General features: G+C 58.6%; 1 protein-coding gene across 1 annotated transcript in view; it reads left to right on the top strand.

The window, feature by feature from the left end:
* The window catches only part of NLGN3 (neuroligin 3), a 37,800-nt gene extending 24,870 nt beyond the window's left edge, over positions 1–12,930 (top strand). The window contains 6 exon segments of the mRNA XM_039572005.1: positions 2,107–2,166; positions 4,834–4,983; positions 6,686–6,871; positions 10,778–11,567; positions 11,995–12,571; positions 12,573–12,930. Of these exon segments, the coding sequence (XP_039427939.1) occupies positions 2,107–2,166; positions 4,834–4,983; positions 6,686–6,871; positions 10,778–11,567; positions 11,995–12,571; positions 12,573–12,833 (2,024 nt within the window). The 3' untranslated portion in view covers positions 12,834–12,930.
* The last annotated feature ends 3,691 nt before the right edge of the window (positions 12,931–16,621 follow it).

Below are 16,621 nucleotides of genomic sequence, written 5' to 3' on the forward strand. Positions count from 1 at the left end.
TGAAGCAGGAGGGGAGGAGGCGGGGCTGGAGCATGGCATGGGTAGGTCAGGAGGTAAACCCTGCGTTGGAGAAAATCAGGACGGCACAGGAGACTGCTGATCCATCCCTGCCCTGGGTGGGAGCAGCTCTACCTCACCTCTTTCTGGCAGCATGTCCCACCTGGTCTTAAACACCTCCCCAAGCCACCTCTTCGAGTGCTTTGCCGCCAGGAAGGTTTTCTTCTCATCCTGCCTCCTGTAGCCCCAGGGCTGCCTGAGAGGGACTTGCTCTTCCACCTCACAGTAGCCTTTCATGTGTTGGGATGCTGCTGTAGCTCCCGTCATGCCTCTGCTCCCAGGATTTGTGTGACCCAGCCTTCTGCAAACTTTTCATGCCTGCTGGATTTTTCTAGGTTTCTGGTTACTGCTCCTCCAGACTTTCTCCAGCAGGTCACGGCTGCTTAAGGTCATTCTGCAAGCCTCTCGCCCTGATGGAGCTGCCTCACAGCAATTTCAGATCTCTTCCTCCCCCATGACAGATTCCTTTTAAATTCAAATCCCGTCCCACTCCATGCTGCCATCTCTGTTACCCACCTCCCGTGTCACCTGCAGAATGCCATTCCCAGACTGACAGTGAGCACAGCTCCCCAGTTTTGTCTTTCTGACCAGTTTCGTGCATTTAGTCCTGTAGTTCCATGCAGCCACAGGCTTGCCCCTTGCTCGTGAGAGCTTTGCTGGGGGCTGTGAAAACCCTTGTGTGGCAATGGGGCCTGTTGGAGGTGGCAGCAGGACCCTGGGATCAGCCGGGTGCCTGGCAGGGTGTCAGAGCCCCTCATCTCAGGGGAAAGTCACGGGGCAGTGCAGGCACTGTGTGGATAAGTCCTGCCTGGGGGAAACGCTGCTGTCTCCCCAGAGGTCACCATCACCTGGGGAGCTTTTTGTTGCAGGCATTTGGGGGCAGAGGACTTGCAGGCACTGGTCTGCAGCTCTAAGGGGACGAGAACACTCAGCTTCTCCCTGAAATTCAGAGCTCCAGGGCACAGGGATGGCGCCACTTGCCTTTGTGTCCACATTGGCATGCAGTCCTTTGCAGGAGTGGGGTTTTGGCACAGGTTTTTCAACACCCCTGCTCCCTGCCAGCCCACAGGCCACCTCTCCTGGCTCCTGCTGGCTGCAGTTCAGGAAGTGCCAGGCTCACTGCAAGCTATGCACAGCAGCATTTCACAGTGCCCGCTGGGGCTGCTGGGCTGGCCCATGCCCCAGCACTGCAGGTTGGTGAAGGGACACGGAACAACTGTAAGGCATTCAGGATGTCACAGAAACCAGCACGTGTAGGATTCTGCCTTGACCTGGTCAGGTCAAGCTGATTGGTGCCTTCGCAATCCTCAGTGAAACGTGGAGCTAGTCTTGTAAGAGGGGAGTTGGTGCAGGATGGAGCCAGGCAGCTCAGGGGAGCACCTGTCACGAGGGACCCTTGTATGCTGTGGTGGCCTGGTGCAGTGGCACCAGTGGTCTGTGGCCAGGCACAACAAGGGGCCACACACCATGTGGGGGTGATGGGCAGGACCCTGCCTGGTGGTCAGTGGCCATGCAAGGTAACCTTTGGTGTGAGCTCTGCAGAGGACAGTTGTCCCCAGGGGCAGCAGAGCTGGGAGCAGGGCTCCTGTTCACAGCTGGGTGCTGGGAGAGGGAGCCTTGCCTGGAGCTGAGGGTGTGTGACCAGGTGGGGGCCAGGCTGGGATGCAGGAGGATTGGCAAGTGCTTTGAGAGACTCATCCACCACCAGCGCTGATGCTGCCACAGCCCCACTCGTGTCTTCCCTGGCACCCCAGCCCTCCCCAGGGAGGATCTGGGAAGGGGCCCAGGTGAAGTGGCATCCTGGCACAACTCCTGGGGCAGTCCTGCCCGTGCCCTACACTGCCCTGGCTCTGGGAGAGGTGCAGTGTGAGTAGCCAGCAGTGCTGTGGGGCACAGGCGTGGCCCCACTGTCTCTGCTATCATGCTATTTTTGAATTCTCTTTTTTTTTTTGTTGTGTTTTTTTTTCTTTCCTTTTTTTATTGTTGTTGTTTTGTTTTTATTTCCTTTTGTTTTCCTTTTTGTTCTGTCTCCTCGTGTTTGGTCCCTAGGAGCCAGCGCTAAGAAACAGGGCGAGGACTTAGCGGATAATGACGGTGATGAAGACGAAGGTATTTCTGTGCTCGAGGCTGCCACTGCATGACACGCAAAGCAGCTCCGTGTGCCCGCCATCCGCTGCCACCCCCAGGGAGCCCTGTGTGTGTCTGTCTGCCGTGCCAGGCAGCTGCGCGGGGTGGGGGGCAGGCTGGCCGGCTGTGCAGGGCACCCAGGACCTTCCCTTCCTCCTGATGGGGGGGAAAGCTCATGGGGTTTTTCCGCTTTAGGAGAAGTTTGCTCCCGCTCATTTTGAGCGAGGGCAGGGAGGAAGCATGGCAGCTTGGGAGGAGAGAAGCCCTCGGGCACCTGGGCCCATTTCACCCTGAGCCCGGTCACATCCCACCTCCAGCCTCATCCCTTCAGAGTTGGTGACATGCATCTGGGAGCCAGCAACCTCCCCATCCACCCTTGCCTGGCCCTGCCGTGGCTGTGCCAGCAGCCTGAACACTTGGCACCCAAAGGGTATCTTGCCATGCACAGGAGACGCAGGGTTCACTTGGTTTCTGTTAACTTCTCTCCTTCCTCATCCAACAGAAGTGAGGTCTTTCTTGCAAGCACCAGCCAAGACAGAGCAAGTGGGCTTTCAAGCAGATGTGATTCTAGATGCTTGCCAGGGCTAAGCAAGCTGCAGAATGGGCGATTTTTAGTAAAACAGGGTGGTTTGTCTGCAGGTTATGGAGTTGGCGTGTTTGGCTGCAGAGATGTGGTGAGGAGGTAGGAGGAAGGGTTGGCCAGGGTGCAGCCCTAATGTGCTGAGGACAGTAAAACCTCATGGTGTGCAGAAGGCCCAGGGCAGCTTGAGCAAGGCTTGGCAGATGGCATTTAAGATCTGGGAAGTAGGTGAAAAACTTTGTGCTTGGCAGTACTAAAACCCTGTTGTTTACTCCGGCTAACCTGTGCCCCAGGATCTCTTGTACCAGGGCGTAAACTGGCATTCAGCCTAAGTGACTCGACTCTGCTAAATCCACACACACCAGAATGTGCTGCAGCAATTCGGAGCTGTTTATTTCCTGGTACATCTCTGTACATTGTTGCCATTCTCCTGAGAGGAGTTCCCTTTGTATGTCAGTGAGTGGGAGCAGGATGAAGGGAAGACATAGGCACAGGCACTGATGTTCCTGCCCCTCACATTTCAAGCAGGCGGCCCTGGAAAGAATTGTCCTGATGTAGCTCTGCCACACAGGCGATGTCTGTCCTGGAGGAGCTGCAAGCACTTTTTGCTCCCCTGGTCTGTGCATTTGTCTGGCTACATCCTGGCAGTAGGAAAAAAGCCAGCACAGGTTTGGGGTTTGGCATAGCCTCATTCTGCTGGAGGGAAGAGGTTTTTTCTATGGGAGGCCACCTTTAGCCATGCCGTGGGCCACAGCTGGAGGTGAGAATGGCCACAGATACTCATCAGCCTGGTCTGCAGCCCCCTGCGATGGGCAAGCCACAGGGAGGAGTGGACATGGGCAGGGGTTAGGTGGGTGTGAGGGAGCGTGAACAGCCCAGTCGGGCACTGGCACTGGTGTGGCTGTCCCCCAGGAGCCCCAGCCCCGGTGGGCTGTGAGGGGGACTGTGCTGCACTGCTGAGGGAGGCAGGCAGGGAGCAGCAGCTGCCTGGGGCAGCTGAGGCCAAGCAGGCACAGCCAGCCCACTCAAGCAAGGTGCTGGGTGTGAGTGAGCACGAGGGAGGACAAAGTCCATCGGTGCTGGATCGCCAGCCCAGGACAGGGCTGGGCAGGGCAGGCATGTGGGACCTGGCGATGTCTCCGTGATGGGTGCAACTGCCTTGTCTGTGTGACACGGGCAAGATGCACCAGCAGCCCAAGTATGGGTGTTATTCCCTTGTGGGTGGCCATGGTTCCATGAGGGATCAGCAGCCTGTGGGGCAGAAGGGGCAGGATGTCCCCTGGACAGGAGAAGTCGAGAGAGGGAGCGTGGCTGCTCCCTGTCCCCTAGGCTCCCACAGTCCTTCCTCCCCGGTCCTCGGGGTCCCATTCCCCATCCTCACTCCATGCCTCATGCCCTGTCCTCGTCCAGATGCCGTGCTCACCTCCCTGACATGCACACGTGCATACACTGTCTGCTCATCACCATGTCTGTGTCTGGGCACTGGGGTGCCATGGGTTTACATCCAGACAGGCAGGTCTCTGCCTTCCCAGGGGAATGGGAAGGGGGAGTGGGAGAGTAAGGCACTGGAGCACACATCAGTGGCCCCCCCACCTTCTAGGTCCTGCACACCCCCATCCCTGCCCCCCTCCACAATGCCAGCTTCCAGGACTCACGGAGTGCTTGGGTCCAGCCAAAGACAGGACATGGGGCTGCATCCCGGGGCTGGACTCTGCAACTCCCACCCACAGCAGACCTGATCTGGCTCCCACACAATGCCAGAGCCCATCTCTGGGGAAGAGCAGCCGGGTCCAGCCAGCGTCCCTCCCTCACGTGCTCAGACCCCCGAGGGGACAGCAGTGTGGGGACAGTGCAGCGATAGCCACCTCCCGGAGAGGGGCTGGCAGGGTTGGTTCAGTGGTGTTTGGCTTTGGGGGTTCATGCTGTGGCCCCCAGGAGAGCTCTGGCTTTGGCTCCTAAGCCCCCTCCCTGGTCCTGGCAGCTGGCATTGCCCTTGTACTTGGTCTGCCTGTCGGGCAGGGTGCTGTGGCCATCAGTGGGGTCCTGTGTTTAACCACCTCTCCTTCCAGACATCCGGGACAGCGGGGCCAAGCCGGTGATGGTGTATATCCATGGTGGCTCGTACATGGAGGGCACGGGGAACATGATAGACGGCAGCATCCTGGCCAGCTATGGGAACGTGATTGTCATCACCCTGAACTACCGCGTTGGAGTGCTCGGTATGAGCTGGCTGCCGTGGGCTGTGCCGTCAGCACAGCCGGGCAGTGGGACAACCCTTGTGTCTGACCGGACTTGGACCAGCCGGAAAGGGGGTGGAGGGGGGCGTGGGGCCCGGCAGGATGCGCTGTGGGCACTGCCCCTGCCTTCCGCCCTGGCAGCCGAGCGGGTGCCACGTGGCAGAGCCCCCAGCACGCGGTCGCAGTCTAGTCTGGGTCCTGGCACCAGCCCCCCCCGGCTCATTTACACAAACTGGCTCAACTGAAAGCAAATATTGGTTTGTGGTTAAATGAATAATAAATGTGTTTACCCGGCATCTCCTCCTGAGAGGGCTCAGAGCAGTGAGGTGCCAGCAGATACTGCCTGGCTGTCCTGGGGACCTGGCAGCTCTCCCTCCCTGGGCACAGGCTGCCTCCAAGCCAGTTGTGCTGCTGGGACCCCCTCAGCGACCCACCACGACGTGGCTGTCTGCAGAGGGGACCACAGAAGGGTGTCGGGTGCCATGCAGAGAAGGGTGGCAGTCCTGTTTCCACAAGCACTGGTGACTTAGAGAGGCAAAATGAGGACAGAGGGTCAAAAGGCAGTGCAGTCCCCTGCCTGCAGCAGCAGAGACCCCCAGGGGCTGAGACACAGGAGGCTTGTTTGGAACACCACTGCTGCTTCCCTTAGCAGCATGAGAACAAAGGGTGTAGAGGTTTGGGAAAAGCTCCTTTCCAGCCAAGCTGCTGGCCCGGCTGGCTCTCTTCCTAGCCATCCAGCCTAGCATGGTGCTCTCCCTTGGCAGCTAGGCTCCCGCCTGGTACCTGGGGCAGCACATCCCTCTAATGGCCTCCAGAGCCCATAGTTTCTTGTGGAAGACGATAGTTACACAAAAATAAACCTATTCAAGACCTTTTAATACTAAAAGTCGGGCCTTTAAGATGGATAGGTTCCAAGTTAAGACACATGAGTCACAATATGACATTAGACTTAAGTGGTGCCTTCATCATTTCCATTGAGGTGGTGCACCACACCCAGTCAGACCACCTCCACGTGCCAGCACAGCCCTGGGGCCGCTCCCTGTGTGCTGGGGTTACCTGCCTGGATTTTACCTCAGGCCCATGGTTTTGGCTTCCTGCTTAAAAGTCAAAGCAAACGAAAGTGTGATAACTTATCTTGGGTGTTTCCTGTGCTATTGAAAGCACTTCTCACCTTCTTCCTCACTGAAAGCCTTTGTATTTTAAGCTGCAGTCGGTTCCTCTCTGCCCAGCCCACCTCCTTACATTTATAGAGCCTCCCCCAGTCCACGCAAGTCCATGGAAAGCATTGGCTGTGCACACACTCGCCCTGCCTGCAGCCACTGATGCTTTCTCAGCTTCCCTTGGAGCTTGTGTGAGATGTCTTGAGCTGTTCTTAGCACAGGTGGTGGTATGGGTAGGACAGAGCTTTGTGCAAATTACCCTGTCACTGCTTGTTGTTGGCCAAAGAGGCTTCCCGATGTTTGCAGCTCCTCTCTCAGCCTTTCACCCCTCTGAGCTGTGCAGAGGGTGGCTGGAGCTTGATGGTGTCCCTGCTCCAGCTTAGAACTCACAAAACTCTCTTGGTAGCGGGGTCTCGTGGTGGGATAGGGTCCCACAGAAGCTCCCCTAGGTCTGGGGAAGTGGGGTGGGAGATCAGGACTTTCCCTGTTTCCTCATCCCTAACTGGGCTCCCCTTGGCCCCCAGGGTTCCTGAGCACGGGGGACCAGGCTGCCAAGGGCAATTACGGGCTGCTGGACCAGATCCAGGCGCTGCGCTGGGTCAGCGAGAACATCGCCTTCTTTGGGGGAGATCCCTTGCGGATCACTGTCTTCGGCTCCGGCATCGGTGCCTCCTGTGTCAGCCTGCTCACCCTCTCCCACCACTCTGAAGGTAGGTGTCAGCCGTGCCTGAGCATGCTGCAGCTGTGAGCAAATGCCCTGCTGATGCTAAGCCAAGGAAGGGAGCCCACCTGGGACCCACTGCCCAGCCTAACAAAGTCAGGCCTGCTTTCTAATCACTCACTGGTGAGAGCCTGGACCAGGACTGGGAAGCAAAACCTTCTCATCATGGGCAGAAAGAGGCCAGTGGCAGAGCATGTGGGAGCCAGGGATGGAGTGGGTGCTCCCTGTGCACAAGGCTGCAGCCCAGGGCCAGCACCTTGGCATGGGGAGAGGTGGGGACCCCTCCTGTGGTGTCCTGCCCTGGTGCTCAGGTTTTCCAAGTGCACGTGTGAAGCAGTGTAGGGCATCATGCAGGGCACTGGGAACAAGGATCTCAGTGCTAGGAAAGGTATTCATACTGGAATAGAGGGGAAGACAGACCTGAGCCTGGGAGGGATGGAGGGCCCTGTGTTGTGAGACTGGGAGAGCTGGAAGTGCTGCAGCTAGCAAAACACAGGTGGAAGTAATATGATTAATATCTGTAAATATAGCAGAGTGTTTACTCTAAATAAAGAAGGTAATTATTTATGCTAGAAGATTGTATTGGAATAAGAGCAAATGCATGTAAACCACTGGCAAAGACATTTACATCAAGCACTGAGGGGGAAAAAATTAACTGTGAGATCAGAGGTGTTTTTGATAAACTTTCTAAAGGAAATTATAGGAGAAAAGCCTGAAGTGGATATGGTCCCTAGGGGAGCAGCCTGCCAGGGACCTGCTCATGGGCATTATATGAAGGTGCAGCCATCTTCCAGTGCTGTGTCCCTAGGTGTGATGCTGAGGAGAAAGGGACATGTGTGAGCAGTAGACACAATTTGCTGTGTGTCTCTGCCCTTCAGAGACACACAGCAAATTGCACTCGAAGCTGATGTGAAGAGTTGCTGCCCTGCTCAACAGCCTGGGAATCACAGAGACCTCCAGAACCTCAGCAGGGCTGATGGCTGATGATGGGGTGTCTTTTACAGGCTGAAAGCTCCTGCAGAAAGAAAAAGTGTTTTCTCTGCTCATATTGAGTGTGAAAGGCTGGGGAGGGAACACTATGTGTGTTGCATTCTCAATGCTTCTTAGGGTGCTCCTTTCCATCACAGGAGTGCAGGAGTGTGTGCTTGGCTCTCCAGGTGGCCCCAGCCCCTTGCAGGGGTCCAGAATGGAGCAGCATGGAGAGAGGCTGAGGGTGGATTGGAGGGGCTGCTCCTTGTGACTTTTCAGCCATGAAAAATAGTCCTGCCAGTATAGCACTTTTCAGGTGATGCTACACTTTCTGCCACTAAGCTCTGCACCTGCATGACAAATCCTTTGCTGCCCCATCCAGGCCCAGTGCCTCTGGTGTGGCCCCCCTGCGTCTCAGCAGTGCTGGATGCCCAGCACCCTCGCTGCTTTGGCAGGGGAGCTGCTGCTGGCTGTAAATACTGTGAGGCGGGAGGGGAGTGCACAGTGCTGCAGCCAGTGTCTCATAAAGCCAAATGGCCGTAATATGACCTCAGAAAATTCCCTGTGCCAGAGCACCCATATCCCCAGGGATGGGTAGCTGGTTCTGGAACACGGCGTGGGAGCAGTGCTAAGTTGGAGCCTGCAGATGAGGTGGGTTTGTTTTTATTGCATCAAAATAAAACTTCTAGTGATCACAAGCTATTAATGAAGCTGCTGATTTGTGCCTGCTCTGCCAGGTGCTGCAAGAGGCAGACACTGGAGGCTTGGTACAGCTCATGTTGTGTCTGGCTGCTTGGGAAATCCACAGCTCCCTGCCAGCCTCAGGCCTTGTAGGCAGGTGGATTCCTCATCAATGACCAAAGTGCTCTCCCCAGCCAGCAATACCAGGGCAGGAGCAGTCTCTGCCAGCCAAACTTCATTAACTTCATTTGCTCCATCCCCTGTTCCATGGGGGCTTCTGCCCTTTGCTGCTGGCCCTCCAGATCTCAGTTGGACAAGGCACCCAGCACCCTGCTTTGAGCAGGACTTGGCCCAGACACCCCCAGAAGTATTTCCAGTCTCAGCTACTGGGCAAAGCAAAGAGGAAATCAGGAGCTGGCAGCAGCTGGTGGCAGCCTGCAGGACCAACCACCTTCTGGGAGAGCCCTGGCCCACCACTTGATTCCACTGTGCTGTGGCAGCCAGTCCTGTAGGAGGCAGGGCGTGTTGGGACCCTCGCCTTGGAAGGGACCAGGAAGGAAGGGCAGAGCTTCATCTTCTTGCCTGGGCCTCAGCAGGCTGGAGAGGACCAGTGTGGAGTGCAGGGTGCTGATGCCTCCCTGGGATGCTTGTCAGGCTTCAGTCAGGTGCTGGCACGGAGAGGGAGGACATGACGAGTCTGGGCTCTCACAGAGTCCTGGGTCCTCCTGGATCAGGACATGGCCATGCAGAAGCATGGCAAAGGGGCTCCATCAGGGACATGCCCAGCTGTTAGTGACATCAGCTGCCCAGTACTTCCCCAGGCAGTGGTGGGCAGGGCCACAGCCCAGCCTGGTGAGTCTGTCTGGGAAGTGATGCTGCTGGCAGGGTGCAATAGCTGCCGTTGGGACAGCATCTCCAGGGAGCCAGGAAACCCCATCCTGGCTCCTTGGCACGTGGATGATGGTGCAGAGCAAGCAAACCCATGGCCAGTCTCCAGCCTGTAGGCTGGGTATGGCTTTCTAGGGCACCGGGAGGTGACAAACAGAGCTTGTGACTTCTCTTTGTCCCAGTGCATGGGACTGTACGTCAGGTACTTGGCAGAGTGAGGACTGTGCGTGCAGACAAGAGCTATGGACATGGTGGCTGGGAGCCAGGAGCCTCTGAACACTTCTGTTGCGGGAAGGTGCTGCTCTCCCTCCCTGCAGAGTGGCACAGCCTTGGTTGCACAGGGGTTCTCTGCATTTCAGGGTGCCAGGGGCAGCCCCATGGCCATCACACTGCTGTGCCAGCACCACTCAGGGATCACCTGGAACAGTCCCTTGTGGCGAGCAAGTGCTGGGGTCTGGCAGGGGTGCAGGCAGCACTCGGGGTGCAGAGCGGGCTGGTCAGAGAGCAGGGACCCCTGGGTGCACCCCAGACTGGCTGCCTTTCATGGCCCAGAGGCTCTGCTTCCTCACCACCCTTTGTATTCTGAGCACAAGCACCATTGACATGGGACTGGAGCGAAGCCACGCATTTCTCTGCCTGGGCCAGGGCCTTTGTGGCCTCGTTTTCCAGGGCGAAAGTCCACTCCCTCTGTGTTCCTGGTGGCAGAAAGGCCCTCTTTGTGCATCTGGCAGCGTGCTCCTGCAGGGCCGGATTGGCACTGAGCAGCCCCAGCTGGGCAGGAAGCAGCAGGGAGGGGGTTGAGGGGGACTCTGACAAAGCGGTGGGGTGGGACACGGCAGGGTTAAGTGTCCCCAAGCAGGCATTAACCCTCCCACTGCTGCCAGCCCGCAGCCTGGCTGCTCCAGCAGGTGCCAACCTGGGCTGGAGGACGGTGCTGAGCCAGGGGCAGCGTGTGCCCCTCAGGGGCTCAGGTAACACATCCTTGGCATGCCTGCCATAGCACGGGCTGCTTGGCAAGGCCAGGCTGTGATGCAACCATGGCCGCTCTTCTCCCCTCACCGGGACAGAGGGATGCTGGGCCATACCCTGCAATGGGATCCTCAGGGAGCACAGCAGCCCTTGGTTGCTTCCAGGAGCACCCCCTTGCTGTCACCCTGCCATCCCCACAGCAGCCCTAAGCTGAGCTCCCTGTGTGAGCCCGGCTCAGCAGGCAGCACAGGCCAGGTGTGAGCTGGAGTGCTGGGTCCTTGAAGGGGTACAAGAGCATCAATGCCTTCTCCATGCTGCATCCTGCACTGGAGCACTGGGATGTTGGAACCCTGCTGAGAGCTTCCTCCACTCCTTGCCTGTATTGCAGGTCTCTTCCAGAGAGCCATCATCCAGAGCGGCTCTGCACTCTCCAGCTGGGCGGTGAACTACCAGCCGGTGAAGTACACCAGCATGCTGGCTGACAAGGTGGGCTGCAATGTGCTGGACACCGTGGACATGGTGGACTGCCTGCGGCAGAAGAGTGCCAAGGAGCTGGTAGAGCAAGACATCCAGCCAGCTCGCTACCATGTGGCCTTTGGACCAGTCATTGACGGGGATGTGATCCCGGATGACCCAGAGATCCTGATGGAGCAGGGCGAGTTCCTCAACTATGATATCATGCTGGGGGTCAACCAGGGTGAAGGGCTGAAGTTCGTGGAGGGTGTGGTGGACCCTGAGGATGGCGTCTCAGGCAGTGACTTTGACTACTCAGTCTCCAACTTTGTAGACAACCTGTATGGCTACCCTGAGGGCAAGGACACCTTGAGGGAGACCATCAAGTTCATGTACACGGACTGGGCCGACCGGGACAACCCCGAGACACGTCGCAAGACTCTGGTGGCCCTCTTCACTGACCACCAGTGGGTAGAGCCGTCGGTGGTGACAGCTGACCTGCACGCCCGCTATGGCTCCCCCACCTACTTCTACGCCTTCTACCACCACTGCCAGAGCCTGATGAAGCCTGCATGGTCCGATGCAGCCCACGGGGATGAGGTGCCTTACGTGTTTGGGATCCCCATGATTGGCCCCACTGACCTCTTTCCCTGCAACTTCTCCAAGAACGATGTCATGCTCAGCGCCGTGGTGATGACCTACTGGACCAACTTTGCCAAGACAGGGTGAGTGGGGATGTGTGCTGTGCCTTGGGGGTCTGCACTCACTGCAGCTGTACTCCCTGGGGCTGTGCTGTGGTGGGGGGGTTGTCATGCCTGGTGTGGGAAACAGACCCCTGTGCCCAGAGGTCCGTGTGCTGCACCTTCACTGGGGCCATGGCATCAACCACAAAGCAAGAAGCTTAGATCATGGCCGGCCCCTGGGACAGGACCCAGCCAAGCCACAGGGATGGGGAGGCTGGTTGGCCCTGATTATCATGGGTGAGACTTGACCCAGGGTTCAGGTGCTACCCAGTCATGCAGGACCTTTTGCCAGCCCACCCTGTGCCACCACTGGCAAAGGTCCCCTCACTTTCCATCTCTGCATCCAGCTCTCCCTCTTTGCTTCTTTGGCTTTTCCCAGTGCTAGTTCTGTTCTGCCTGTGTTTCACAGGGACCCCAACAAGCCTGTCCCCCAGGACACCAAGTTCATCCACACCAAGGCCAACCGGTTTGAGGAGGTGGCCTGGTCCAAGTACAACCCCCGTGACCAGCTGTACCTGCACATTGGGCTGAAGCCACGGGTACGTGACCACTACCGGGCCACCAAGGTGGCTTTCTGGAAGCACCTGGTTCCTCACCTGTACAACCTGCACGATATGTTCCACTACACCTCCACCACCACCAAAGTGCCACCACCCGACACCACGCAGAACTCCCACATCACCCGCCGGCCCAACAGCAAGATCTGGACCACCAAGCGCCCCGCCATCTCGCCTGCCTACAACGGCGAGAACGGGAAGGAGAAGTGGAGCCCAGAGCAAGAGGCAGGCACGCTGCTCGAGAGCCCCCGCGACTACTCCACTGAACTGAGCGTCACCATTGCCGTGGGCGCCTCGCTCCTCTTCCTCAACGTGCTGGCCTTCGCCGCCCTCTACTACCGCAAGGACAAGCGCCGGCAGGACACGCACCGGCAGCCCAGCCCCCAGCGCGGCGCCTCCAACGACATCGCCCACGCGACTGATGAGGATGATGCCCTCCTTGCAGGTGAGCCAGGGACACCACGAGTGCGAAGCTGTGCCATCCCACGACACCCTGCGCCTGGCCGCTCTGCCCGACTACACCCTCACCTTGCGCCGCTCTCCGGACGACATCCCGCTTATGACCCCCAACACCATCACCATGATCCCCAACTCGCTGGTGGGGCTGCAGACCCTGCACCCCTACAACACCTTCACCGCCGGCTTCAACAGCACGGGGCTTCCGCACTCACACTCCACCACCAGGGTATAGCTGCCCGCCGCCGGCGCACACGCATGCACGCACGCACACACACGCAGCAGACACTGGCAGAGGGACCGGCGGGGCCCACAGAGCCCCCGGACGGAGGGCAGCGCCCACGGACGGTGCAGCTCCCAGCCCAGAGACCTGTGGGGTCCCGGAGTGGCCCCAGCGCTTTCTTTTGTTCCTATCTAACTTTTGAGAAGTGCTTTGACTCTCCTGGCCTCAGGGCCCCGTGGGTTGCCCCGGGACGCCAGTGGGGTGCAGGAGGGACACGGTGTAACCCTGCACAACCCACCCGTGCAGGTGGGCAGGGGTACCCCACTGTCAGTGGCCACGGGGCTCCCAGTGCCGTGGCTGTGCCTCCCAGTGGGACGATCACATCCCCAGTGCTGAGCGCACCGAGCACCCTGGGACTGATGAGGAGTGGGACTGGGCATCCCTCTCAGCCAGTGCCCAGACATCCCCAGGCATCTTGGCAGCCCTGGAAGAGGCTCCTTCACTGTGCTGAGAAGTGGCCCCAGGCCTTGGTGCTATAGGCAGAGGGCATGGGCAAGGTCCAGGGACCTGGCCTTGTGCTGGGTGCGGGCACTGGGGCTGGTGCCGGGGCTCAGGGACCCTGGGAGTGGGGCCCTGGGCTGGAGACTTGGCACCTCTGCCCCTCTTTGCGCTGCAGAGAATCTCTTTTGTGTCAGTCATTTCTCTTTGCAGAGACGTTTTTTAAGCAGATCTTTAGTTCTTTACACACTAACGGAGTCGCCGCGTTTTGTCCTTTGTAAAGATTTTAAAACCAAGTGTTCTTGATATAAAATAAAAAGCCAGTTAGAAGCCAGCGTGTGCGCACGGTGCCGGCCCCCCGTGGCGCCCGCCTGCCGTGGGTGGGCACCGGGCAGGGCAGTGCCTCCTGCACTGTGGGGCCACGCTCTTTTGTATTTTTTGATATTCTCCCTCCTCTGTCACCCGTGCCCACGTATCTCAGCCAAAAAGCCTATCCAATGGCCTGCCTGCGAGCACCCCCGCCCCGGTCCCTCACTGCCACCACTGGCCAGTGCCACCCACCACCCTGTGTGGGCATCACCTGCTCCAAGCACTGTCTGTTCACTCCCATGAGCCCAGGACAGCCCCTCATGCTCCCCACCCTGCCCTGCTCCCCCAGGAGCATCCCACATCCTTTCACCACTGCCCCAGGGCCGTGCTATGCCCTCCCTGCCCATGCCGTTGCCCAAAAGCAGAGCCAGTGGTTTGCAGCCTTTGGCGGGAGTGGGGTGACAGGAGCAGGGTGAGCTGCTCACCAACATCAACTCTGCCTCCTAGGTTGCTTCCACTGGGGCCTTTACCCCATCGTGGGGTGACCCCAGCTCCGGCATCCAGGACGTGCAGCTGGAACAGACGCCTGGGCAGGGACTCTTGGGGTGATGCAGCCTGTGTGGGGCTGGGAGCACCTGTGCTGGGGCTGGGGCATCTGCTGGGCTGTTGTGGCCACTGAGCCACACGTGGCTCAGGCTGAGTGGCTTTGGTGTGGTCGGGCACGGAGAAGGAGCTGCAGGGGATCCCATGTGGGGTTCCCCAGTCCCAGCCCCCCATGGTGAGCAGTAGCACCTGGGGACTGGGGAGGCAGGAGAAAGGGACAGGTCCTTTTGGGGACACCATATCTCGTCCCTGTGCAAGACGGTCCGGCTGGCAGACGCTGCCCGTGCTGGCGGCCGTGACGCACCGGTGCCGGCTGGCCCTACTGCCTGGGGCCAGCGCATCGATGGCCCTGCTGGCCCTACTGCCCGGGGCTAGTACAACAACGGCCCTGCACCCTGCCCCGACCCCCACCTCGCGCAGGGCTGAGGGTGAGGATGCTCGTTGGAGAATGTATTTATACCCTGTCACCCGCGCAGAGTAACAAATTCCAAATAAAACAGAAGTGATATTTTTAATAGCGGTGTGTCTCGCCTCTTCTTGGAGCATGCAGGGCCCGGGGACTACCTGGCTGGGTGGGGTGTCCTGTGCTGGTCCTCATGTCCCTGGCACCCACCCCACAGAGGCAGCAGGAGGACCCCGGTGCAGCACACATGCGAGCTGGCACCATACCATCCAGGACTGCCAACGCCAAGTGCCATCGTGGGGGGTGTCCCCACATCCCTCCAGCCCTGCTGCCCCCAACGCTGGGACCCCATGTGGGAATTCATCCGTCCCACAGCCCCCTCCCTCCCAACTTCAAACCCCTTCCCCAGCCTTTCCCAGATGAGCTCCCCTCCCCCTACTTGCCCAACAGAAAAGCTGCTGGTTTCATTTCTGTTTAATGTAATTTCAACTGGAGTTGTCATGGAAACCAGGCACGGAGTGGGGGGGCTGAATTGCCTCCAGGCAGCGTGCAGACACTGGAGCCAGGGCCGAGGCCCCGAGCCAGGGGAGCCGGGGCAGGCAGGGGGACAGGCTGTGCAGGAGGCTGAGTGCGGGGCCCTGTCCTGCTCTCCCTGGGGACCTTTGCAGCTCCAGTGCCACGGGCACATGTCACCCTGTTCAGCACGGTGCTCCAGACCTTGTGCCGGACCCCCCTAAAAGCTCTGCTGCTGCCCATTGTGGCATCCCACAGGGTGCCTAGTGCCCTTTTGAAGGCGTGATGCCTTTTTGCCCCAGATTATGGACTTGCTCTGCCCTTCTGTCCCCTCTCCTCATCCTTGCACAGCCCCAGCTGCATGCTGCCACATGTGCCAGCATGGCCAACCCAGTTAGGACCCCAAGGCAAGCTGGTGACAGACAACCCACTGCTATTACGCTACTGCCTTCGCAAAACTCCTGAGGCGGCCATCTGTCCAGGGTGTCCTTGACCATCAATAGCTTTTCTTTGGAGACCTGGCAAAGCTCAAGGGACACTATATCCCAGAGGGTATGAACAGTTAACATCTGTGTGACAACTGTGGGACATCCTCTGCTTCAGGGGACACGTTTAGGGCTGTTGGCAAAGAGAATCATAAGGGAACTCAACTGCCAGGTGTCCCCGGCATGGGAGGGAGTGAGTGACCTGTGGATGGCCTCTGGCTGCTTGAGGATTCACAGCCAGCAGGAGGGCAAGGATGCTGCTCTTCACAGTAGCATCACTGGGACAGTGCCCTGGTCCTGTTCCCACACCTCTGATGCACCCAGGACACAGGAGAGCAGACTCACAGGCAGGCAGGACAAGCTGTTAAGTCTTATGCTGCAACCCCCTCTGCCCTGTGCTGCAGCAGCACAAAGGATTTCTGTGCTCACCCACTGCCAATGACCTTCCTGGCAGTTGACTCAGACCAGAGGGTTTTGTCTCTCTGAGAACAGCAGCCTGGATCCAGGGATGCCTGTGCTGCTGTCAGTGCAAGCCTGGAAGCCCAGCGGCCCCTGCACTGCAGTGGTCATCCAGTGACGAGGCTGAGGCATTCACAGGGCCAACCCTCCCTGGGGCGGGATGGCCGGGGAAAGGGGACTCTGGAAGCCTTCTCCACAGTCCTCCTGACAGTGGAAATGTTTCAGTGATGGTTCAAGCTTGATTTCCTCCATCGTATCGATACAGACTGCTGGGCTGCAAGTTCTCTGACCCCAGCAGCATGCCAAGCAGCTGCGTCACCCCAGTCCCGCCATCCGGGTGCCGGCTCAGTCCTGCCCATCTCATCAACTTATCTGCGTTAGACGTCCCCATATCTTTGACCTCTTCGCTGCAACTTCAGACATCAATTAACTTCACAATTAGCGTCATTAACAAAGAGCCCGCTTCTGGCCCACGTGGTGGCGGGCGGAGCAGTTTTCTGAGTACTGGAGGCAGCGCCGGCCATGGCTGT

This window comes from Corvus cornix, chromosome 4A (assembly GCF_000738735.6).
Source record: "Corvus cornix cornix isolate S_Up_H32 chromosome 4A, ASM73873v5, whole genome shotgun sequence".
NCBI lineage: Eukaryota > Metazoa > Chordata > Aves > Passeriformes > Corvidae > Corvus > Corvus cornix.